General features: G+C 41.7%; 9 protein-coding genes, 1 long non-coding RNA gene and 1 pseudogene across 10 annotated transcripts; 8 read left to right on the top strand and 3 right to left on the bottom strand.

The window, feature by feature from the left end:
- Window positions 1-138: 138 nt before the first annotated feature.
- LOC108100997 (U3 small nucleolar ribonucleoprotein protein MPP10) lies at window positions 139-2,753 on the bottom strand. Its single transcript, XM_017205162.2, has 3 exons — window positions 2,562-2,753; window positions 742-2,494; window positions 139-681 (listed from the first exon to the last, which is right to left on the bottom strand). The coding sequence occupies exons 1-3, from the start codon at window positions 2,654-2,656 to the stop codon at window positions 535-537; spliced, it is 1,995 nt and encodes a 664-aa protein (XP_017060651.2). The 5' UTR covers window positions 2,657-2,753; the 3' UTR covers window positions 139-534.
- Window positions 2,754-2,979: 226 nt separating this feature from the next.
- Window positions 2,980-4,706, top strand: LOC108100960 (phosphatidylinositol glycan anchor biosynthesis class U protein). Its single transcript, XM_017205111.2, has 4 exons — window positions 2,980-3,234; window positions 3,299-3,923; window positions 3,988-4,259; window positions 4,315-4,706. Exons 1-4 carry the CDS (start codon window positions 3,105-3,107, stop codon window positions 4,566-4,568), a joined length of 1,281 nt encoding a protein of 426 aa, XP_017060600.2. The 5' UTR covers window positions 2,980-3,104; the 3' UTR covers window positions 4,569-4,706.
- Window positions 4,670-5,330, bottom strand: LOC108100962 (39S ribosomal protein L51, mitochondrial). The gene has a single exon (XM_017205113.1). The coding sequence runs from the start codon at window positions 5,230-5,232 to the stop codon at window positions 4,708-4,710; it is 525 nt and encodes a 174-aa protein (XP_017060602.1). The 5' UTR covers window positions 5,233-5,330; the 3' UTR covers window positions 4,670-4,707.
- A 17-nt stretch (window positions 5,331-5,347) lies between these two features.
- On the top strand, window positions 5,348-6,982 carry LOC108100959 (adenylyltransferase and sulfurtransferase MOCS3). The gene is made up of 2 exons (XM_017205110.2): window positions 5,348-5,414; window positions 5,489-6,982. Exon 2 carries the CDS (start codon window positions 5,496-5,498, stop codon window positions 6,852-6,854), a length of 1,359 nt encoding a protein of 452 aa, XP_017060599.2. The 5' UTR covers window positions 5,348-5,414; window positions 5,489-5,495; the 3' UTR covers window positions 6,855-6,982.
- Window positions 6,983-7,232: 250 nt separating this feature from the next.
- LOC108100940 (fatty acyl-CoA reductase wat-like) lies at window positions 7,233-9,694 on the top strand. Its single transcript, XM_043209300.1, has 5 exons — window positions 7,233-7,378; window positions 7,446-7,558; window positions 7,651-8,161; window positions 8,604-9,318; window positions 9,372-9,694. The coding sequence occupies exons 1-5, from the start codon at window positions 7,303-7,305 to the stop codon at window positions 9,523-9,525; spliced, it is 1,569 nt and encodes a 522-aa protein (XP_043065235.1). The 5' UTR covers window positions 7,233-7,302; the 3' UTR covers window positions 9,526-9,694.
- Window positions 9,695-9,853: 159 nt separating this feature from the next.
- Window positions 9,854-12,973, top strand: LOC122320810 (annotated as a pseudogene).
- Window positions 12,974-12,981: 8 nt separating this feature from the next.
- On the top strand, window positions 12,982-13,414 carry LOC108100964 (oxysterol-binding protein-related protein 10-like). Its single transcript, XM_017205115.1, has 2 exons — window positions 12,982-13,221; window positions 13,299-13,414. Exons 1-2 carry the CDS (start codon window positions 13,045-13,047, stop codon window positions 13,344-13,346), a joined length of 225 nt encoding a protein of 74 aa, XP_017060604.1. The 5' UTR covers window positions 12,982-13,044; the 3' UTR covers window positions 13,347-13,414.
- On the bottom strand, window positions 13,322-14,244 carry LOC108100941 (elongation of very long chain fatty acids protein 5-like). Its single transcript, XM_043209309.1, has 2 exons — window positions 13,768-14,244; window positions 13,322-13,718 (listed from the first exon to the last, which is right to left on the bottom strand). The coding sequence occupies exons 1-2, from the start codon at window positions 13,933-13,935 to the stop codon at window positions 13,362-13,364; spliced, it is 525 nt and encodes a 174-aa protein (XP_043065244.1). The 5' UTR covers window positions 13,936-14,244; the 3' UTR covers window positions 13,322-13,361.
- Window positions 14,245-14,331: 87 nt separating this feature from the next.
- LOC108100958 (fatty acyl-CoA reductase wat-like) lies at window positions 14,332-16,457 on the top strand. Its single transcript, XM_017205108.2, has 5 exons — window positions 14,332-14,449; window positions 14,517-14,629; window positions 14,700-15,210; window positions 15,470-16,184; window positions 16,235-16,457. The coding sequence occupies exons 1-5, from the start codon at window positions 14,374-14,376 to the stop codon at window positions 16,335-16,337; spliced, it is 1,518 nt and encodes a 505-aa protein (XP_017060597.2). The 5' UTR covers window positions 14,332-14,373; the 3' UTR covers window positions 16,338-16,457.
- A 39-nt stretch (window positions 16,458-16,496) lies between these two features.
- On the top strand, window positions 16,497-17,029 carry LOC122320811. The gene is made up of 2 exons (XR_006245851.1): window positions 16,497-16,660; window positions 16,715-17,029. It is a non-coding gene; the product is annotated as an uncharacterized LOC122320811 (long non-coding RNA).
- Window positions 17,030-18,686: 1,657 nt separating this feature from the next.
- Window positions 18,687-21,643, top strand: LOC108100956 (angiotensin-converting enzyme-related protein). Its single transcript, XM_043209305.1, is given in 5 exon segments — window positions 18,687-18,913; window positions 18,990-19,554; window positions 20,197-20,516; window positions 20,518-21,439; window positions 21,494-21,643. Coding segments are annotated over 5 exon segments (1,893 nt in total). The 5' UTR covers window positions 18,687-18,865; the 3' UTR covers window positions 21,532-21,643.
- The last annotated feature ends 1,209 nt before the right edge of the window (window positions 21,644-22,852 follow it).

The raw sequence follows: 22,852 nt of genomic DNA, 5'->3' as shown, positions 1-22,852 counted from the left end.
TCACATTATTCTTTTTTATACATATATCAATTTCCTTGTTAAGCCGATGAAAACAAAGACACCTGCAGATAACAAAAATTAAAAGCAATTGTATGCTTTAAGCCGGTCTGTTTCAAAAAGGGCTAATGTGGTTACTGATGTGGTTCTAGCTTTCTTTAATTAGGTTTCTATTTACATAGCAAACAGTTTATTTTAAGTAAATTTTTCTAAAAATAGTCATATTCCTGCACACTACACGCGTGCCTAATCGGCTCACCATTCCACCAAATGTCCTTGACTCCCACACAGTCACACACAAGTCGTTTCCACATCACATACGCATACGCAGGACACTCGCACAGAGGACATTAAAAGTACCGGCGCATGGCATCTCCCATGGTGCCTCAAATTGAGGACTGCTAAAGTTATTCCTACAACCAGGAATTCATTGTGGACATGTCTGTGTGCTTGCTAACATTTTTGGCACGTGACTGGAGGCGAAAAAACTTGGTTGGATAAGGACAATTACCAGATTGAGGAGTCTTAAAATGAACATTAAAGCTTAAGCCTCTTGGCATTTGCCTTGGCAGGGTCCTTTTTCGGTCGCTTGTTGGAGGCTGTGGCCGCCGTAGTGTCCTGCAGCTTGCTGAAGAACGACTTGGATGACTTTAGAGCACCGTGATCGTTGCTGTTTGCATTGATCTGCAATAAAAATTTTAGGTTTGGTAAACTTTCTTTTTTTGACAATATGTAGGTAATTACCTTCTGAACGTTGCGGTTCTTGGTAATAGACTTGAGCAACTTAGCGTCAGACTCCTTCTTCGTTGGAGCCTTGCCCTCCTTAGCACGCTGAAGGTCGCGCTGCTCCAAAGCTGAATTAATGGCCCTCTGCTTTTGCTTCTTCTTACGGCGCTCGCGGTTCTTGTCCGTCCGATCACGTTCCGTCTTGCCAAGAGGAGCATGTTTGGGTCCGCGGAACACTTCCTCGGGCGCTAGTAGCTTGGCATCGCTAACCGCCAATGGAGCTACCTCTTCCATGTGAACTGCCGGCGTGTTAGTCACAATCTTGATCTCTGGTGCCACTGGCTTGGGGGTGAAGTGGAAGTTGGACAAAGCGTCCAGTTTAAGGAACAGCGAACGCATTGCCCGCTTTATTTCTTGGTGTTCCTTGGGCTCCGGACCAGATTTTTCATCGGCATCGCGATTTGGGTCGAGTTTTTCCATCTCGCGCTGGTATTGCGCTTCGTAAATCTGCGACAAGGATTGCTTTGACTTTTCCTGGTCCAGAACTAGCTGCTTTCGGTACTCCTGCGGAGTGTTTACTGGGCGCACTGTACGCACCACATCGTCCCAGGCTTTATCACGAATGCGCTGCTTGATGATGTCTTCAATCGACCGATTGTCCTCTTCCGTAATGGGTGCTGTCGGTCTGGTTGTGGAGTCGAAGTCTAGAATCTCCTCAAGCAAAGAGTTCTGGGGACGATTTGCCGCTTTAACTTCGCCTTTTAGTTGCCAAGGCTTCTCGCCCAGGACAACGTCTTCATAGTCGCGGATGCGTTGGAACAATCGGGCCTCTCTCATCTCATTGGATGATTGCGAGGGCGGCTCTGCAAGTTGCGGTTCATCCTCTTCTTGTTTTTCTGAATCAGATTCTGAATCGCTGGCGGGTTCTATGCCACTTTTTGCCACAAATTCCGATTCATCTATTTCGCTTGCTGCATCCTCTTCATCACCTTTCGCCTCCCCTTCGTCTTCTCCTTCTTCCTGGTCAGATTCGCCCTCCTCTGAATTTTCATCCTCTTCCTGCTCATTCTCACTTTCGTTTTCATTGAAAAAGTCTTTCTGCTTGCCGTTGCCTATCTGTTTAGCATGCTGTTCCAGTTCGTCGTCCATATCAAAGAAATCCGCATAGTTGACATTGCCATCATCATCTTCTTCTCCCAGACCGAAATCCTCCGCATAGTGATCAATAGCATCCGTCTGCTCAACATCACGTTTGCTGTTAAGCCGTCGCATTTCCTTGGCGTCCTCCTGCTCCAAAAACTCGTTCATCTCGTCCAGTTTGAAAAACGTGTCGTCCACTATAGAGTTGCGTCCTCGCTTGTTCTTTTTTTCCTTTTGAGATGTGACTTTCTGTTTTTTTGAACCCCCATCCTCTTCGCTTAAATCTGATTCCTCTTTTTCTTCATCTTCATCTGACTCTGCATTATCCTGATCCTCATCCTCCTCCTCCTCCTGATTCACATCCTCCTCCTCCTCCTGCTCCTCACCCTCGTCCAATTCGATTCCTAGGTGTTGTTCCCTCATCGCCGTCAGTTGAGCAGTTTGTTCCACTAGTTGCTGGAATACCAGCTCGTTACGCATTTCAAGTTGCTGCCAAATCTGCTCATCGTCCATTTGCTCCAGCACCAATTCCGGAAGCAATGCTTTCTTGTTGGCCACATCTCCGCTGATGCTAACGGCGTACGTCTGCTGAATAAGCTTTTCGATGGCCTCCAATTGATCAGGCTGCGGTCTAAAACAAAAGTTGTTTAGTATTCGTTTGGAAAAACACGTGCGCGGTCCCTGGGAGAAAAACAAACTTGAGAAAACGCTCTGGATTCTTGGTCAGTTGCTCAAAGTTATCTGCGATTTCCTTAAAGACATTCGCCTTCTTAGTTTTTTTGCTGCCAATCATGTTTATTGCTGTTTTGCTTGTTAAATTATTTAAAAATAAGACTTTGGGCGATTCAACGAAGCAAGTGCGGCCAAAACAAGACGGTTAGAGATCGCACTAGCAGCAGCTAGAGATGTACCCATTTTTGAAACAATAACTGCAGATTTCACATATCGACGCCTTTTTTAACAATTTGTTTTTATCAAAATCAACTTTTAGTACAGGCTAGTCTTCAATGAAAAGCTTCAAAGCAACATAAATTTTCTGATTGCTGACTTGCTCAAACTTAATTTTTGATAGGCAAAATGAAAAAATAGCTGAGTTGTCAACTCAGCTGGCGAGAATCGGACGATCGTGACACGAAATGGCACACGACCCGCATCAAACCGAAATTTTTGGCACCACTAAGAACAGCTGTGTGCGGCTTTTTTCAGGCGGAGTCCCCAAAAACTATGCTTAATTGAGAAAGATGGATTCGAAGTTTTTTAAAATGCTTATTTTGGGCGGCGCTGTGCGCTTCTACTTCTGCCGCACTCCGCTGGCTGCGATGATTGGCAACAGAGTGGAGTTCGCTACGCCTTTGAATTCACATAAACGCAGTGAGTAAACAAATGACTTGCTCTGCATATACATTTGTATCTGATCCCAACAATAATCTTTTAGTGCAAGAGGGGATATTCCTCCTCCAAAACGGCATCGATCCCTACAAAGGCGATTTGGTTCACGAGTCTCCTCTAATCCTCAGCGCCTTTTCTGGCTTGTTTTTAAATTTTCCGCAGTTTTTGCCTCTTTTCTACATAATCCTGGATGTTCTCACTGCCGCCCTGCTTTATGCGTTGAGTGTGCGTTTTGTGAAGCAAAAACGAGAGCAACAAACTGCAGAAAAAAATGAGTATGCCAAGGATACAGAGGAGCTTCAGTTTAGCGCCATAGACAAACTAGACATTCCGGAGCTGGTAATCGTGGCATATCTTTTCAATCCGCTGACCGTGATGAGTTGCATCGGCATGACCTCGACCGTGATAAGCAATCTGTTCCTAGCTTTCTTTTTGTATAGCCTCGTGAATGGACTACTCCTGCCCAGCCTTTTGGTTCTGGCTTTTGAGACTGTACGCAGCTTTTATCCCATTGTACTGATAGCTCCACTTCTACTGGTTTTTTCACGGAATTCTATCCGGAGGGGTGTATTCATATCACTGCTTTTCGTGATATGTTGTGCGGGCGTGGCGGTCGCCAACTTTTTTGTGCTTAAAAGCTGGAACTTCTTGGATGGTACGCTTGGATTCATGTGAGTATTTTTTTTAACTTTTTGGTAATATGGTAAATGAAAACTTCTTGACACGTTTTTATAGATTTTATTTCCGAGACCTGCAGCCAAATATTGGCTTGTTCTGGTATTTCTTCACCGAAATGTTTGAGCACTTCCGCACCATGTTCCTAATCACATTCCAATTGAATGCCACAGTATTATATCTGGTGCCATTGACTATTAAGCTGCGCAAGGAGCCTCTACTTCTAGCCACTGTCCTAGTGGCTCTGATGGCTGTTTTTCGCGCCTATCCCAGCCTGGGGGATGTGGGCTTTTACTTGGCATTGCTTCCTCTGTGGAAAAGATGTTGGAAATGTAAGTTCCCTAGCTTAATCGAAAATCACCAGTTTATAATTTTAATACATTGCAGTTATGGCTCACGGCTTTGTGGTTTTTACATTCTTCCTGGTGACGCTGTCCATGATGGGAGCCCTTTGGCATCTGTGGATCTATGCAGGATCTGCCAATGCAAACTTTTATTTCGGAGCCACACTGGCGTTTTCCACCGGTCAAATATTCCTCATTACCGACCTGCTGTTTGCGTACGTCAAACGCGAGTTTTGCCTGTTCAATGGCCAAAAGATTTTGATCGATGGTGAGGAGGCGAGGATAGTCCTAAAGTAGGCTTAAACAGTATCAGATCAACGAGCGATAGAATCCATGAACTTTGTACAGATGCATCCAGGCTTACTCTTAAGACTTAGTTAAGTGAACTCCAAACAATATCAAATTAAACAAAACATTTTATTTGATCTTAATGCATCTACTGATGTGAATAACCCGTTTTGGTCTTGCGGTTAAGGAACTTGTACAGATAGAGAATGCGTTTCTCCATGTCCCGCCACTTTGTGGGTCTTGCAATCGGATACTTCGACTTCTCGAGCAATCTGCGCTTGCGGAGCAGCACTTGGTACTCATTGCCGGAGACCCCGCGGAGCCAAGAGGGAAGGGAGTAGAGGACCTTTACCGGGTGTAGTCGATCGTTACCCAGAATGTCGATGTAGTCGTTTTGGCCAAATAAGGCGCGTTTCTTGGACCAAGCGTTCTTTGGCCGATATACGGGCATGGGAAGTTTGTGTCCGTTGTCCACATGGGGGAGTAGTCCGCTTTTGTAGATCTTGTCCTCATATCCATAGCGCCGCACCGTGGGTCCGCGTGCTCGCCTTTCAGCATGGGATAACTGTCGCACAGTGGAGCTAGTGGACGCCACTGAAGCTAGTGCCTTTCCGCCCACCGCCAGAAGTGTAGCTCTTCCGAGCTTCTGAATAGCGCCTCCAAGCCAGGACATAGCTTTATTTTAATTCACGATTAGATAATTGTAAACACAGTCGGCAATAGGGCGAAAAAAATATACGACCGCACAGCTGTTCGTGGCTATTTATCGATATTAATGTGGACTATCGAAAGCGTGATACAAAAGTAACTCGCTTGTAGCTAAAAGTTGATATCGATTGAAGTTGTGTTTTGAGCGTAAGTTGTTGCCTCTATCAGCTGATTTCAGTTAAAAACATTCATTAAAATCACGTCGGCTTGACCAACCCCAGAAATTCAATGATTGAATCCGAGGCAGAATCTGAGAGAACGAAGTTGAAGCGGGAGATATCTGAGCTGCGAGCAGCACTCAACAGGAAGGAGCAGTGTCTGCGGGATTTAGAAACCTTGATTTCTGCCGCCAGAGCCGAGGATCATCCCGAGGAAAATGCTATAGGAGCACCAGGAAGAGCAGTTCACACTAAGTTGACCAACGATGACATTGCCCGGTACAGTCGACAGCTCATCCTGCCCGAATTCGGTGTCAAGGGACAGCTGAAGCTAAAGAACAGCTCGGTGTTGATTGTGGGCCTCGGCGGATTAGGCTGTCCGGCGGCCCAATACCTAGCGGCAGCCGGATGCGGTCGCTTGGGGCTTATAGACTACGATGAGGTCGAGCGTAGCAACTTCCACCGACAGATCCTGCACTCGGAGGATCGTTACGGCCTGTCCAAGGCGGAATCGGCAAGGATTGCCCTGTTGGAGCTGAATCCCCACTGCGAGATTCGCTGCCATTCGAGGCTGTTGTACAGCCAAAATGCAATGCACATCATCCGTAACTACGATGTGGTCCTTGACTGCAGTGACAATGTACCCACGCGTTATCTACTGAACGATGCCTGCGTGATGTTGAGAAAACCCCTCGTCTCTGGTAGTGCCCTTAAAATGGATGGGCAACTGACCGTTTATAGTTATGGAAATGGACCTTGCTACAGGTGTATCTACCCAGTTCCTCCGCCTCCCGAGGCGGTCACTAACTGTGGTGATGGCGGGGTCCTGGGCGCTATCACTGGAACCATTGGAGCCATGCAGGCTCTAGAGGCCATCAAGGTGATTGTGGGACTGGGCGATGTACTCGCAGGACGCCTCCTAATCTTTGATGGCATTACCACCGTATTTCGCAACATTCGCATCCGCAACAAGCGGCCCAATTGCCATGTGTGCTCCACCCAACCGCTGATTTCTGAGCTGATCGACTATGAAATGTTTTGTGGAATGCACGCCACCGATAAGGATCACCCCTTACAACTACTGACATCGGACGAGCGCCTGACCGTGGAGGATTACCGAGATGAGCTTCAAGCAAAGCCCCATCTATTGATCGATGTGAGACCCCCGGCCGAGTTCGAGATTTGCAAGCTGCCCGAGGCTGTAAATGTGCCGCTGGCGGAGATTCTTGACGATAGCTACCTGGAGCGGTTCGCCAAGCAGCTCGAGGACAAGGATCTGTCTATTGTTCTGCTCTGTCGACGGGGAAATGACTCCCAGATCGCCGTTCAGCACGTGCGCAATCGATTCCCAATGCATTCCGTCCGAGATCTAATTGGCGGATTGCACGCCTGGACAAACAACGTAGACTCCAATTTTCCTATATATTAATTCGAAGAACGATATTTGAAAACATGTAGAGTTGTTCTCTGTTTCTTTTGCAGTCGCATTGGTTTTATTGTATTTACTTAGGCTCACATCTTTTTTGTTATCGTTGGTGTAATAAAATTAATAATGCAGATCTGGTTTTTACTTACCTTATAGCAAAAATTGGATTGAAAATGAGTTCAGACCTTTAGTTTTAGTTTTCACGAACATTGCAGACAAATGTTTTCAATTGGTTCCGCGCCTAATATACCTTTCGCCGCCAAAGCTTTCATCGCTGCAACCAAATACTAAACGCAACGCCACACGCCATTACAATGTAGATTGATACAATGTGTAAATTGTATAATTGCCGACTTATTACAGCACTTAAAGGGCATTAGCATTTTATTATAAAGAGTGATAGCATTCCTCATTTTTGGTGATTCTTAGGCGCAACCCAGATCAGTACAAAATGCAGTCGGATATTCAACAATTTTATAAGGACAAAACCGTTTTCGTAACCGGAGGCACAGGATTTTTAGGCAAAGGTATACCAGCTTACACGAAAAGGATTTATTCAGTTGAAAAAACAATCTTTTCCACTCCGATTTTTAGTGATAATTGAAAAGTTATTACGTTCCACGGATGTGAAGCGTATCTATTTTTTGGTTAGGAAAAAAAAAGACGAAAATGTGGAGTCACGCTTCGAAGTATGGAAAAATGAACGGGTGAGTAACAACAAAACTATCTATGGATTACAAGGATATAGAATAATATCCTAAAAATGAGTTCGTAAAATTATATAACAATATTTTTTTAGGTTTTTGATGTCCTTTTAAAGGCCAAGCCGGAGGCCCTAAATCTGATGACACCTATTTCAGGAGACTGTAGCGCACCGGATCTGGGCCTCAGCGAGGAGGATAGAAAAATACTGACCTCCGAGGTCGAGGTGGTGATCCACAGTGCCGCCTCTATTCGATTTGTGGAGCCGCTCCACAATGCGCTGAACATCAACACTCGCGGCACGCGCCTCATGATTCAGTTGGCCAAGGAGATGAAGGGCCTTAAGGCTTTCGTACACGTTTCTACTGCCTACTCCAACTGCATCACAAATCATATCCAGGAGCGTTTCTATCCGGAAAACCTGACGTGTCCGGCAGCCAAGGTGCTTGAGTTCAACGAGACTTTGAGCCCTGAGTTATTGAACAGCATGGCTCCAGCTCTGATAGGAAAGTTCCCGAACACCTACGTCTACACGAAGGCCCTTGCCGAACAGTTGATTCAAATGGAGGGTCAGGACCTTCCGATCTGCATTTTCCGACCTGCCATTAGTAAGTGATTTAGAACTAGAATTAGTTTTGTGTGTGCAAATTTATGTAAATCGATGAATACCTTTATTGTATTTGAATGACTGTTGATAATGAAAACATTCTACTCATTTTCAACTCAGTCATGCATGTAAATCAAGAATTATGCTATATTTTCTTCAAGCCTTGAAAAAAATATTTTTAATATTAATAATTGCCTTATTGGACCATTAAAATTAGGTCACTAGGTCGGTGGACCAGCAGGTAGAGCGCTGGTCTCCGATCCGGAAGGCCCGGGTTTGAATCCCAGGCTCTATCGCTCACTTAACAATAGTAACAAATTTACCATGGACACAATAACAGAACTTTCGTCACTCCTATGGCGCCAGGTGGCAACCCCAGAGGACCTATGCTCCCGGGTGGAGTGAAGGTAAATTTTTTTAAAACAAATTATTTTTTATTGCAGTTATGGCCAACTTTAAGGAGCCGATGTCTGGATGGATTGACAACCCACACGGAGTCGTAGCCTTGATTTACGGAAGTGCTCACGGCATCCTTCGACTGGTGTACACTAAACCCAATGCTCACGCCATGGCAGTTCCCGGCGATTATTGCGCAAACGTTGCCGTGGCATCTGGATGGCAAGTGTCCAAGAATGCCAATCCATCGTCTTTCCTGGCTGCAAAAAGCCTTCCGCCAATTTACGCCTTCGCACCGGACAAATCAAACACAATCGACTATAGAACAGCCGTTCAAAAAAGCCTCGATAATAACCATAAGAGTCCTGTCACCAAAACGATTTGGTACCCATTTGCCCACTTCACCACTTGTCCTTTTCTGTTTAAGTTAGGCTGTATATTTTACCATCTGATACCTGGTTTTTTCACTGATCTCGTCTTGAGGCTTCAAGGTCGGAAGCCTATCTTGATGAAGATTTATCCTAAGATCCATGAGGCTCTGATCCTGTTATACCCTTTTAGTGGAAGAACTATCGTTATGGATACGAATAATACCACCAATATTTGGAATGATATGTCGGCGGAGGATAGAGCAATATTTCCCTTCGATATGGCCAATCTCAACTGGGATGACTACTTCAGTCGGATCTATAACGGTATGCGGGAATTCCTTTTTAAGGAGTCCTGGGATACATTGGAAAAGGCCAAACGGAGATTATTCTGGTGTGTAAAATTCAGTTTTGTTAAAAACTATTTTAAAAGTACGTTTACTTTAGGTTGCACTTACTGCATCGCCTTCTTGAAATTCTGCTATACATTGCTGTCGGGACATTGATATGGACCTTGTTTCTTCACAATAATCAAGAAATTAAAACCGAAGAGGTTTCGTTTCCCCCAGCAATAATTATTCTTCCAAGTTTAGTATCCTGAAGGAAATAATTTAAAACACGGATTTCAATTTTGGGTTTTATTGGGTTATTAACTAATAACATTTTTAAATTTTCTTTTAACTACATTAGTTTTTCATGTGAGCGGGAAAATAAAGTAAAAGTGTGACAAGAATTTCGTAGAATAAAAAAGGAGTATGCCAAACACACAATATTTGGAACCGTTAAAATACATTTGTTGAATATCAAAACGTACGTACATACTTGCAATATTTTTATCTAAACAGAAACGAATTTTTTTTGAATGTAATGCTATACGTTAAGTACTCTCTTTCATGGACCCCTTACAGTTACAGTTTAGGTATTGGATAATGCATAATCGGTCAACGCCACTATATATGTAGAACACCGTAAGAATTAATTTTGTTCACATATATATATTGCGCTCTGTTTAAAAAAATCACCTATAAGGTTCTTAACAAAGACAAAATGATAAGTGTTGAATATTAATTTCGTGTATAAATGGGAAGTACAGAAACAACTTACATATGCATAAAATGTTGTTCATGTAATATTTTACTAAAAAGACTAAATACACATTTAAAGAAAGGAGCAGTGTCTGCGGGATTTAGAAACCTTGATTTCTGCCGCCAGAGCCGAGGATCATCCCGAGGAAAATGCACATCTTTTTTGTTATCGTTGGTGTAATAAAATAAATAATGCAGATTGGATTGAAAATGAGTTCAGACCTTCAGTTTTAGTTTTTACGAACGTTGCAGACAAATTTTTTCAATTAGTTTCGCGCCGTATATGAATATTTACCTTTCGCCGCCAAAGCTTTCATCGCTGCAACCAAATTCTAAACGCAACACCACACGCCATAACAATGTAGATTGATACAATGTGTAAATTGTATAATTGCCGACTTATTACAGCACTTAAAGGGCATTAGCATTTTATTATAAAGAGTGATAGCATTCCTCATTTTTGGTGATTCTTAGGCGCAACCCAGATCAGTACAAAATGCAGTCGGATATTCAACAATTTTATAAGGACAAAACCGTTTTCGTAACCGGAGGCACAGGATTTTTAGGCAAAGGTATACCAGCTTACACGAAAAGGATTTATTCAGTTTAAAAAGCAATCTTTTCCACTCCGATTTTTAGTGATTATTGAAAAGTTATTACGTTCCACGGACGTGAAGCGTATCTATTTTTTGGTTAGGAAAAAAAAGACGAAAATGTGGAGTCACGCTTCGAAGTATGGAAAAATGAACCTGTGAGTAACAACAAAACTATCTATGGATTACAAGGATATAGAATAATATCCTAAAAAATGAGTTCGTAAAATTAGATAACAATATTTTTTTAGGTTTTTGAAATCCTGTTAAAGGCCAAGCCGGAGGCCCTAAATCTGATGACACCTATTTCAGGAGACTGTAGCGCACCGGATCTGGGCCTCAGCGAGGAGGATAGAAAAATACTGACCTCCGAGGTCGAGGTGGTGATCCACAGTGCCGCCTCTATTCGATTTGTGGAGCCGCTCCACAATGCGCTGAACATCAACACTCGCGGCACGCGCCTCATGATTCAGTTGGCCAAGGAGATGAAGGGCCTTAAGGCTTTCGTACACGTTTCTACTGCCTACTCCAACTGCATCACAAATCATATCCAGGAGCGTTTCTATCCGGAAAACCTGACGTGTCCGGCAGCCAAGGTGCTTGAGTTCAACGAGACTTTGAGCCCTGAGTTATTGAACAGCATGGCTCCAGCTCTGATAGGAAAGTTCCCGAACACCTACGTCTACACGAAGGCCCTTGCCGAACAGTTGATTCAAATGGAGGGTCAGGACCTTCCGATCTGCATTTTCCGACCTGCCATTAGTAAGTGATTTAGAACTAGAATTAGTTTTGTGTGTGCAAATTTATGTAAATCGATGAATACCTTTATTGTATTTGAATGACTGTTAATAATGAAAACATTCTACTCATATTCAACTCAGTCATGCATGTAAATCAAGAATTATGCTATATTTTCTTCAGGCCTTGAAAAAAATATTTTTATACCCTTGCAGAGCAAAGATAGGAGAGATCAAAATATATATATATAGAATTAATGGAAACTAATTGATAACGTCATTGTTTTTCATCACACGACTATGATTTTTTGAGTATCAAGTTTTTTAACTAGCCTTGATTTATAAAAAAAATTTCATAAAAATCGGACAACTATATCATATAGCTGCCATAGGAAAGATCGAAAAATCTATATAGAATTAACGGAAATAAAATGATAACATCGTTATTTCTCATCAGAAAATCATGATTTTTGGAATAGAAAGTTTTCTAACGACTCTTGAATAACAAATAAAATTTCATCAAAATCGGACGGCTATATCATATAGCTGCCATATGAACAATAGTCAAAAATATGGAAAATTAATAGAAAAGTCGTCGTAGCTTCGATGTTGTTTAGCTTTTGTGTATTCTGTTCGAAATATTTGATGGCTGCAAGGGTATATAAACTTCGGCTTGCCGAAGCTAGCTTCCTTTCTTGTTAATATTAATAATTGCCTTATTAGACCATTAAAATTAGGTCACTAGGTCGGTGGACCAGCAGGTAGAGCGCTGGTCTCCGATCCGGAAGGCCCGGGTTCGAGTCCTAGGCTCTATCGCTCACTTAACAATAGTAACAAATTTCGGCTCCCCGGACCCGCAAACCCCCTCGTCCACGTTACTATGGACACAATAACAGAACTTTCGTCACTCCTATGGCGCCAGGTGGCAACCCCAGAGGACCTATGCTCCCGGGTGGAGTGAAGGTAAATTTTTTTTAAAACAAATTATTTTCCATTGCAGTTATGGCCAACTTCAAGGAGCCGATGTCTGGATGGATTGACAACCCACACGGAGTGTGCTCACGGAATCCTTCGACTGGTGTACACTAATTCCAATGCTCACGCCATTTTAGTTCCCGGCGATTATTGCGCAAACGTTGCCGTGGCATCTGGATGGAAAGTGTCCAAGAAGGCCAATCCATCGTCTTTCCTGGTTGCAAAAAGCCCTCCGCCCATTTACGCCTTCGCACCGGACAAATCAAACACAATCGACTATAGAACGGCCGTTCAAAAAAGCCTCGATAACAACCATAAGAGTCCTGTCACCAAAACGATTTGGTACCCACACGCTGTGAGAAATGTATGTATTTATTTTTTATTAATGATCGGCACCCTTGTTTGTGTGCGTAGCAGCGACACAAAGGATCTTACACTGTCACTACTCTTTGTTAGTTTTAGCTGTCGCCTTCATGGTACAATTATACATAATTGGTATAATTGTACCATGAGACCGATGTTTTTGTTTTCCAAGCGTGCGAAGCTGCTGTGACAGATTGCGGTTGCGAGTTGTGGAGCAACATTGCGTCATCATCGGCTCCTGGCCAGATAAGAACTCGCAAAGCGAGCCAAGCGATCGCCGGCGACACGGAACGCCCCTGGGGAAGAAGACGAAGATGGATCAGTGGAGGGGGAGGGGGCGGTGGTCGAGTCACGGGAACTGGAGGACATGGCCAGCAGCGGTGGAAGCTCTCCCAGCCTGGGAATCCCTGCTGGTGCAGCCGAAGGCTCGGGGGCCACTGGCACTTTGGAGGGCACACTGAGCAAGTGGACTAACGTAATGAAGGGCTGGCAGTACCGTTTCTTCGCGCTGGACGAGAACGCCGGACTGCTGTCATACTACACGGTAAGTGGTCGCTGTAGAGGGAGTGACTAACCCCAGAACCCATTGTCGCGGCTGTGGCCTTATCTTATCTGCCCTAGGTACATTTGGATACACACACTTGTTGGTTGTGCACTTTTATTGCGTGATTTGTTTGCGTGGGATCACTTCCCCACTTCGGGCGAAGGAGACAGATTCTTGCGGCGCTGCGAGACCTGGTAGGCACTATTGTAGAAGTCCAAGAAGCCGTAAAACATGCCCACAATAACGGCGGTGAAGTAAATAGTATGATAGAGTGGCGTGGTGCAGAGCACGATCTGACAGACCAACTGAACCAGGATTAAAGCGAACTGCGTCATTTGCATCACCGTGATGCTCTTCTTGACGGGCCACAGGGCCTGCACTACCTTCTTGTCGGCCACGGCGGCCAAGAAGTAGTAGGAGTACATGAAAACGTGGACGATCGAGTTAAGAAACACGCTGAAATAAGCGCAGGCGACGCCGCTTATTTCAGCGTGTTTCTTAACTCGATCGTCCAGGAGTATTCGACGCTTTAGAAATAGATAATACGTAAAGAGGAAGGGACTCGCCATTCTCGTTGTGGTTAATAAGCATGTATATCAGCGTCACCGTGGATAAATGGTGAAAGATGTGAAGCTTGGACACCTGGTTTTGCTTTTTGCGCAGCACGAAAATTACGGTCAGAAACAACTTACATATGTATAAAATGTTGTTCATGTAATATTTTACTAAAAAGACTAAATACACATTTAAAGAAAGGAGCAGTGTCTGCGGGATTTAGAAACCTTGATTTCTGCCGCCAGAGCCGATGATCATCCCGAGGAAAATGAACACCTTTTTTGTTATCGTTGGTGTAATAAAATAAATAATGCAGATTGGATTGAAAATGAGTTCAGACCTTCAGTTTTAGTTTTCACGAACATTGCAGACAAATTTTTTCAATTAGTTTCGCGCCTAATATGAATATCTACCTTTCGCCGCCAAAGCTTTCATCGCTGCAACCAAATACTAAACGCAACACCAAACACCCCATAACAATGCAGATTGATGCAATATGTAAATTGTATAATTGCCGACTTATTAGCATTTTGTTATAAAGAGTGATAGCATTCCTCATTTGTGGTGATTCTTAGGCGGAACCCAGATCAGTACAAAATGCAGTCGGATATTCAACAATTTTATAAGGACAAAACCGTTTTCGTAACCGGAGGCACAGGATTTTTAGGCAAAGGTATACCAGCTTACACGAAAAGGATTTATTCAGTTTAAAAAGCAATCGTTTCCACTCCGATTTTTAGTGATAATTGAAAAGTTATTACGTTCCACGGATGTGAAGCGTATCTATTTTTTGGTTAGGAAAAAAAAAGACGAAAATGTGGAGTCACGCTTCGAAGTATGGAAAAATGCACCGGTGAGTAACAACAAAACTATCTATGGATTACAAGGATATAGAATAATATCCTAAAACAATATTTTTTTAGGTTTTTGATGTCCTTTTAAAGGCCAAGCCGGAGGCCCTAAGTCTGATGACACCTATTTCAGGAGACTGTAGCGCACCGGATCTGGGTCTCAGCGAGGAGGATAGAAAAATACTGACCTCCGAGGTCGAGGTGGTGATCCACAGTGCCGCCTCTATTCGTTTTGTGGAGCCGCTCCACAATGCGCTGAACATCAACACTCGCGGCACGCGCCTCATGATTCAGTTGGCCAAGGAGATGAAGGGCCTTAAGGCTTTCGTACACGTTTCTACTGCCTACTCCAACTGCATCACAAATCATATCCAGGAGCGTTTCTATCCGGAAAACCTGACGTGTCCGGCAGCCAAGGTGCTTGAGTTCAACGAGACTTTGAGCCCTGAGTTATTGAACAGCATGGCTCCAGCTCTGATGGGAAAGTTCCCGAACACTTACGTCTACACGAAGGCCCTTGCCGAACAAGTGATTCAAATGGAAGGTCAGGACCTGCCGATTTGCATTTTCCGACCTGCCATAAGTAAGTGATTTAGAATTAGAATTAGTTTCGTGTGTGCAAATTTATACCTTAAGTGTATTTGAATGTCTGTTTATAATGAAAACTATCCACGTATATTTAACGCAGTCATAATATGTCAATCAAGAATTAAGGGATGTTTTTTTCAATTCTTAAAACATTTTCTTTATTATTAATAACTACCTTTTGCAAGTTTTACATGAATACGACTAGACCATTAAAATTAAGTCGCTTCTAAAAACAAATTATTTTCTTATTACAGTTTTGGCGAACTTCAAGGAGCCGTTGTCTGGATGGATTGACAACCTACATGGAGTCGTAGCCTTGATTTACGGCAATGTTTACGGCATTCTTCGACTGTTGTATGTTAATCCCAATGCTAAAGCCATGGTAGTTCCCGGTGATTATTGCGCCAACGTTGCCGTGGCATCTGGATGGCAAGTGTCCAAGAATGCCAATCCCTCCTCTTCCCTGGCTGCAAAAAGCCCTCCACCCATTTACGCCTTCGCACCGGACAAATCAAACGCAATCCCATTTAAAACGTCCGTTAAGATGGGCATCGAAAAATTTCATAAGGTTCCTGTCACTAAAACGATTTGGTACCCATTTGCCCACTTCACCACCTGCCCTTTTCTGTTTAAGTTAGGCTGTATATTTTACCACCTGATACCTGGTTTTCTAACCGATCTCGTCTTGCGGCTTCAAGGTCGGAAGCCTATCTTGATGAAGAGCTATCCTAAGATCCACGAGGCACTGCTCCTGTTATACCCTTTTAGTGGAAGAACGATCATAATGGATACAAATAATACCACTAAGATGTGGGACGTTATGTCGGCGTGGGATAGAGCAATATTTCCCTTCGATATGGCCAACCTTAACTGGGACGACTACTTCAGTCGCATCGTTACCGGAATGAGGGTATTCCTTTTTAAGGAGTCCTGGGATACATTGGAAAAGTCCAAACGGAGATTATTTAGGTGTGTAAAATTCAGTTTTGTTGTAAACAATTTTAAAAAGTTTATTTTAGGTTGCGCATACTGCATCGCCTTCTTGAAATTCTGCTATACATTGCTGTCGGGACATTGATGTGGTACTTGTTCCTGAACAATAATCAAGAAATTAAAACCTAAGAGGTCCCGTTTCCACCAGCAATCTCCAAAGTTAAGTGTCGCAAAGGAAATAATTTAAAACATGGGTTTGAATTTTGGTTTTTATTTGGGTATAAAAATAAAATTTTAATTTTTTTTTAATTACATTAGTCTTTCTTGTGGGCGGGAAAGAATGTTAAAGTGTAGAAGAAAAGTTTGTAATATGTCATGACTCATGAGTCATGACACATAATTTTTGGAACCATTTGTTGAGTACCACAATGTACGTACATACTTGCAATATTTTTATCAAACAAAAAATGAAAGCTATACGTTAAGTGCTCACTTTCATGGACACCGTACAGGTAAATTATAGGTATTGGATAATGCACAATCGGTCAATGCCACTATATATGTAGAATACCGTAAGAAATGGACTTAACAGCTGAGTGCGGATAAAGCAGAGACTATAACAAAGAGTATAAACAAACCAGGTAGATTGGTGGACAGGTGTAAAATTTCGGAACACGCACACTCTTGTGATTGTAACTGAATGTGAGACTGCAAGCAGTTCGAAAATCGTATCGACATCGCAAGTGCATGTTCTGTCAGTGATGCTACAACCGTCATTTTATCTCTAGACAATGAACTGTTAAAATCTAAAAACTTATTTCCCAAATATATTTGACGATTTGTTTAAAATATCACCTATAAGGTTCTTAACAAAGATAAAATTATACGTCTTTAATATTATGATCTTATTTTAATGTGAAGTACAAAAACAACATATATATAAAATGTTGTACATGTAAAGTATAGGGTAAGATGGGGTAAAACCGCCGGTGGGTAAAACCGCCATTTGGATTTCAAATTCAAATGAAGCGCCGAAACGATTAACCGTTGATAATGTAGATTCTGATTAATAATGCGCGGTTTTTGAAGTCGGTCGGAATACTGCAGCTTTATCGTGACAATTTCTATAGCGCCATTTTTGTTTCACTCGACGGCGCCAAAAAATTTTTGTTATAAAGATTGCTCAATCAAGTGTAAGTGAACGGCTTAAAAAAAAAGAGGTAAGTGTCCGCTTATAGTACGAACCTTGATACTGATGTACATGTATCAAGTTAGTCAATATTTCCAAAATTGTACAAACTAAGTGACCTCGAAAAAAATTGACGCGTGGGGTAAAAACGCCGCGAAAAGGTGGGGTAAAAACGCCACACAATTTGATAACGGAAAAACTCGTTTTAATCGAGAATGAATGTCTTTCAGCATCATGCCTCGCAATTACGCAAGAAAAAAATCAAAAATTGATGAAAATATATTTCAACGGGCAATCGAGGAAGTTCAGGAGGGCAGCAAGGTGGCAGTTGTTGCCGAAAAATATGGGATTCCCCGAGAGACTTTGCGAGACCGATTCAACAAAGCGCACAACGCTTATTATGGCCATCATCCCCAGGTAAAGTGTCAAATATTCACAATTTTTGTCAATTGAAACAATATATAATGTCATGATTTTGAATTCAATTCAATTTAAAAATAACAGCCTTTCTTTTTGAACAGATAATTGCAAACAGTTTTGTATAAAATGATTTTATCTTTTAAATAAGAATATTTTAATTTTCAGTTTCAAACCTTTGTTAATGCGACATTTCTTCTTAGTTTAAAACTATTTTAACCACGTAATTCTTATTTTACAGATTTTTACTGACGACCAAGAGGCATCGCTTGAGAAATATCTTATAAAAGCATCAGCTATATTTCATGGTTTCTCTCGGACAGCAGTTCGACGATTTGCTTATGACTTCGCTTCAATTTCTTATTTTTACTTTTATATAATATATTCGTTGTAACATGTAATATCCATTTGAATTGAATAAAAATTTTTCTCAGAAGTTATTGACATTATTTGGGTACTTAACTACACTAAAACCAGAATGGCGTTTTTACCCCACTAGGTGGGGTAAAACCGCCGTTTTAAACTTTTCTTCTGAACGATCACAATTCTTTTAAAATAAAAGCTACATAAAAACTTTCTAAATGAATTATGTAGCCAAGGGATTAAACTTTCAGAAATATGATTTGGATCATTGATCATTTTATAAATGAAAGCTTGACATCGTCAAATATACGTTTTTGGCGGTTTTACCCCATCTTACCCTACTAATAATAAGACTAACAATAACAAGGTAAGTACGTTTTTTAGGTCTATCTTTAGGAGACTGCATTTGTGTTTATAATGCACTAGGTAAATAATATACTCCTCGAAATGTAAAACTTCATATGTCCAATAATATTATATTTATTTAGCTATTTACAAAATAGATTTTTGAGTTCAGTAGTTGGCATCGCTGTGAACTGCTTTAATCTTGTATTCTTGTGGGGCCGGCAAACGCTCTTATAAAAACAAGTAGCCGCTGTTTAGAAAATTCAGTAGCTCCACAACAGCAGCAACGAGAAAGGCATAGCAATCTGGTGCTGTAACGTCTTAATACTACTGAAATTCAAAGTGCAAAGTAGCTGGCAGCGAGCTGATAAGAGCGGCTTGAACAGGGAAAGGCGCCAAAGCAATGGGGACATTTAATTTAGCAGCCTTTTGTCTAGTTCTGATTCTGTGGGTGAGTTCAATAGTTAAAACACCTACAACTATACCACTACGAAATGTAAACGTGTGCATATTGTATAACTTATTAGCTACCCCATTGCATGGCTATGGGCAATAGTTGCTCGGCTTCAGTGCTGGAGGCCCGCAGGTTTTTCGAGCTGGAAAATGAGGAATTACGGAAGCGTTACCACGAGGAGTTCCTTTCCGGTTATAACTATAATACCAATGTCTCGGAAGCGAACCGACAGGCCATGATCGAAGTGTATGCCCGAAATGCGGAGATTAATAAAAAACTGGCTCAAAGGATAAAGGCCGCCGATTACGTGCAGTCGGAGGATGCGGATATTCGTCGACAGGCGGAACACCTCTCCAAACTGGGAGCCTCCGCCCTGAATGCCGACGATTATTTGGCTCTTCAGAATGCCATTAGTTCGATGCAGACAAACTATGCCACGGCTACCGTGTGTTCCTTTACCAATCGCACTGATTGCTCCCTTACGTTGGAACCGCACATCCAGGAGCGGCTGTCGAACAGTAGGGATCCTGCCGAACTGGCCTGGTACTGGCGGGAGTGGCACGACAAGGCCGGAACGCCTATGAAAGAGCATTTTGCGGAGTACGTAAGGCTGACGCGCAAGGCATCTCAATTGAATGGTGAGTGTTGATGGATGCCCCGATAACCCAGTGTCTGACCCGAATCGGGGAAATTGTCTGGTCAACACGCGAAAAAACTGGTAGATATTTTCTTTTTAGATACTTAGGTATTTAAAAATGTATTAGCAACGCTTATACCGGGCTTTCCCCCGAACTGTCAAAAGTAAAAAACAAGGCAAGAAACTTTAATCAAATTAGGTCATTCATTTGGCATTTGTTGGTTTGGCATTTATTTCTATTAACATTCCACTTTTGAAATGGCTTGGTATAATGAAACGGGATAATATTTAATCTTAAAGAAATTTTTTCTATTAACATTCCACTTTTAAAATAGCTTTCTATAATGAAATAGGGTAATATTTAATCTTTAAAAAAATTGGAAAAATAATAACACATTTTAAAAATTCTTTAAAGCCTTTATTAGCTAATTTTTTCACAGTGATTGTTAAGTGAAAACCTTATGGTTCTAAAAATATATTGTTATCAATTGCAGGCTTGAAACTCTTTGCATGCAATATTATTATTTGTATGCAATATTATTATTTAATATGAGGTTAATGGGGGTATCAATATTTCAGACTTTGAAATGGATTGCAATTGCAAGAGAGATGCTGACAAAATTTGATTCTTGTCTTTCCATAGATCACCGCTCATATGCCGACTACTGGGTGCAATTCTACGAGGATCCCGACTTTGAGCGACAATTGGATGCCACATTTAAGCAGCTGCTGCCCTTCTACAGACAGATCCATGGCTACGTTCGTTACCGTCTGCGACAGCACTACGGTCCGGATGTGATGGCAGCAGATGGAAACATTCCGATAAGTCTACTGGGCAACATGTGGGGTCAGTCGTGGAACGAGCTGCTCGATCTGTTTGCTCCCTTTCCCGAGAAACCCTTCGTGGACGTAAAGGCTGAAATGGAGCGACAGGAATACACGGTTCAAAAGCTCTTCGAGTTGGGGGGATCAGTTCTTCCAGTCGCTCGGAATGCGAGCACTGCCGCCAAGTTTCTGGAATCTCAGTGTACTTACCCGGCCTGACGATCGTCAGGTGGTTTGCCATGCCTCGGCCTGGGACTTTTACCAGGACAGTGATGTGAGGATCAAGATGTGTACCGAGGTGGATAACCACTACTTCTACGTGGTTCACCACGAGTTGGGACACATTCAATACTACCTGCAATACGAACAGCAGCCGGCTGTCTATAGGGGAGCTCCTAATCCCGGCTTCCATGAGGCTGTGGGAGATGTTATCGCCTTGTCGGTTATGTCTGCCAAGCACTTGAAAACGATTGGACTTATTGACAATGGCAGACTGGACGAGAAGAGTAGAATCAACCAGCTCTTCAAACAGGCTCTCTCTAAGATTGTTTTCCTGCCCTTTGGATATGCCGTTGATAAGTATCGCTATGCCGTTTTCCGCAACGAATTGGACAAATCTCAATGGAACTGCGGCTTCTGGCAGATGCGTTCCGAGTTTGGCGGTGTCGAGCCACCAGTTTTCCGCTCTGAAAAGGACTTTGACCCGCCAGCCAAGTATCACATTGATGCGGATGTGGAGTATCTGCGCTACTTTGCCGCCCACATCTTCCAGTTTCAGTTCCACAAGGCCCTCTGCAGCAAGGCCGGACAATATGCTCCGAATGAAAGTCGCCTGGCATTGGACAACTGCGATATCTTTGGCAGCAAAGCTGCGGGTCGATCGCTTAGCCAGTTCCTCTCGAAGGGCAAATCTCGCCACTGGAAGGAGGTACTGGAGGAGTTCACGGGCGAGACGGAAATGGATCCATCCGCTCTATTGGAGTACTTTGACCCGCTCTACCAGTGGCTCAAGCAGGAAAACAGTCGGTTAGGCGTCCCTCTGGGCTGGGGACCTACAAGCAGTAAGTACTTAAAATAAGCCAAAAGATTCCTCGTTGTTTAAAATGCTTTTTCAGAAATCCCCTCGGATTGCTGTGGAACATTCAGCACCTAGACTGAACCATCCAAAACTCGACTTGAGGTTGAATTGACCCGCAAAAATAATGTTTTAAGTCTGTCATTAGAAACAAACAAAAAATAAAAAGTTTTAAGAAATCTATAATTAATTCCACATCTGCGCAAAGATATTTAAATTGATATTTATTGTATCGATTCATTCGTATCGTTTCTTTCGTTCATTAATAAATTGCCATTACATAATTCATTTTTTAACGATGTCATCCCCATCTTTCATCAACACAAAAAATGTTTAAATTAATCTTTCTGGTAAATGTGTTTCTATCTCAACCACAAAATTGTATATGTTTCGGTCAGTGTAAATTTTCGATATCTTGCTTGCTTCTTTGTACACAGCAAAAGCTTTTAAAAGTTCATCTCAAATTTATTTGATGAGTTCAGCTTGTTGCAACTTTGAATAACTCGGTTGAAATACGATCATTTACCTTAGGCTCAACCATTATCAGAAGTTCTAACAAGGTAGCATATATAAAAAAATATTTTAGCTAATTGGTAAAAGAATAAAAATAAATTACATCACATTTAAATAAATATATATTACAAACGAATAAGACCTAATTAACGAATATATAAATGAAATTAATTTAAAATTCAAATTACTATTTTTTAGTTTAACCATTCAGAAAAAATTCCTTTCATATTAAATTGGTCTTGATCTGAAAAATTAAATTGACTGTCTGGTTCTGACATATTTTAGCCAAGATATTCAAAGCTTACATTTAGCGACTTGTGCTGCAGTATATGTTTATTGCTAAAATATCGATGTTTTAGTGATCTGCTTGATATTCATTTTCCAAAGATTTTGATTTGTAGTCTCGTTTAGAATTGTGTTTGAAGTTGAAATAAAGAACCATTAATTATGATAGAGTAAATTTAAATTCCAATCGTTTATCTTTGAAGGGAGTTTTAATTTTAGTGGGGTTATAAGGAATTTGTTTTAAGAAATAAAACATTCTAAGAACTAACAATAAATATTGGAAACTTTTTAATTTTCGATTAGGTAATATATGTAAATCTTTTTTCATTTCGCAATCTCCCGTATGTTTGTGATATGGGAATACTCGATGGTATTTACTGCGTTCAATTCATTAATTATCGATTTTTTAATCTTTATGTGGTAAAAATTGTATATGTATTTCGTATATAAATATTATATACAATGCGTTCCAAAGCTGTAAGACAGTTGGACTTCACTTACTATAGTTTTCTGTAAATGTGTCCCATTAGGGATTATAAATATTCATGCAACTTGTATACAAATGCCTTACAGTTCTGAAATGCACAGTACAACTGCTCGG

This window comes from Drosophila ficusphila, unplaced genomic scaffold, assembly GCF_018152265.1.
Source record: "Drosophila ficusphila isolate 14025-0441.05 unplaced genomic scaffold, ASM1815226v1 contig_795, whole genome shotgun sequence".
In the NCBI taxonomy this organism is placed as follows: Eukaryota; Metazoa; Arthropoda; class Insecta; order Diptera; family Drosophilidae; genus Drosophila; species Drosophila ficusphila.
Note: the sequence above shows the minus strand (reverse complement) of the source record. Positions and strands in the feature narration are given on the sequence as shown.

Excerpts from the sequence above, each read along its gene's own strand:
- LOC108100964 (XM_017205115.1), top strand. The coding sequence starts at position 13,045 with ATGGCCAGCAGCGGTGGAAGCTCTCCCAGCCTGGGAATCCCTGCTGGT. Across the intron at positions 13,222-13,298 it reads GACTGCTGTCATACTACACG|GTACATTTGGATACACACAC; the intron begins GTAAGTGGTCGC and ends TATCTGCCCTAG.
- LOC108100959 (XM_017205110.2), top strand. The coding sequence starts at position 5,496 with ATGATTGAATCCGAGGCAGAATCTGAGAGAACGAAGTTGAAGCGGGAG.
- LOC108100997 (XM_017205162.2), bottom strand. The coding sequence starts at position 2,656 with ATGATTGGCAGCAAAAAAACTAAGAAGGCGAATGTCTTTAAGGAAATC. Across the intron at positions 2,495-2,561 it reads AATCCAGAGCGTTTTCTCAA|ACCGCAGCCTGATCAATTGG; the intron begins GTTTGTTTTTCT and ends CTTTTGTTTTAG. Across the intron at positions 682-741 it reads AGAACCGCAACGTTCAGAAG|ATCAATGCAAACAGCAACGA; the intron begins GTAATTACCTAC and ends TTTTTATTGCAG.
- LOC108100941 (XM_043209309.1), bottom strand. The coding sequence starts at position 13,935 with ATGAACAACATTTTATACATATGTAAGTTGTTTCTGACCGTAATTTTC. Across the intron at positions 13,719-13,767 it reads GCGAGTCCCTTCCTCTTTAC|AAACACGCTGAAATAAGCGG; the intron begins GTATTATCTATT and ends GATCGAGTTAAG.
- LOC108100940 (XM_043209300.1), top strand. The coding sequence starts at position 7,303 with ATGCAGTCGGATATTCAACAATTTTATAAGGACAAAACCGTTTTCGTA. Across the intron at positions 7,379-7,445 it reads CACAGGATTTTTAGGCAAAG|TGATAATTGAAAAGTTATTA; the intron begins GTATACCAGCTT and ends TCCGATTTTTAG. Across the intron at positions 7,559-7,650 it reads AAGTATGGAAAAATGAACGG|GTTTTTGATGTCCTTTTAAA; the intron begins GTGAGTAACAAC and ends ATATTTTTTTAG.
- LOC108100962 (XM_017205113.1), bottom strand. The coding sequence starts at position 5,232 with ATGTCCTGGCTTGGAGGCGCTATTCAGAAGCTCGGAAGAGCTACACTT.
- LOC108100960 (XM_017205111.2), top strand. The coding sequence starts at position 3,105 with ATGGATTCGAAGTTTTTTAAAATGCTTATTTTGGGCGGCGCTGTGCGC. Across the intron at positions 3,235-3,298 it reads TTTGAATTCACATAAACGCA|TGCAAGAGGGGATATTCCTC; the intron begins GTGAGTAAACAA and ends ATAATCTTTTAG. Across the intron at positions 4,260-4,314 it reads GTGGAAAAGATGTTGGAAAT|TTATGGCTCACGGCTTTGTG; the intron begins GTAAGTTCCCTA and ends AATACATTGCAG.
- LOC108100958 (XM_017205108.2), top strand. The coding sequence starts at position 14,374 with ATGCAGTCGGATATTCAACAATTTTATAAGGACAAAACCGTTTTCGTA. Across the intron at positions 14,450-14,516 it reads CACAGGATTTTTAGGCAAAG|TGATAATTGAAAAGTTATTA; the intron begins GTATACCAGCTT and ends TCCGATTTTTAG. Across the intron at positions 15,211-15,469 it reads CATTTTCCGACCTGCCATAA|TTTTGGCGAACTTCAAGGAG; the intron begins GTAAGTGATTTA and ends TTCTTATTACAG.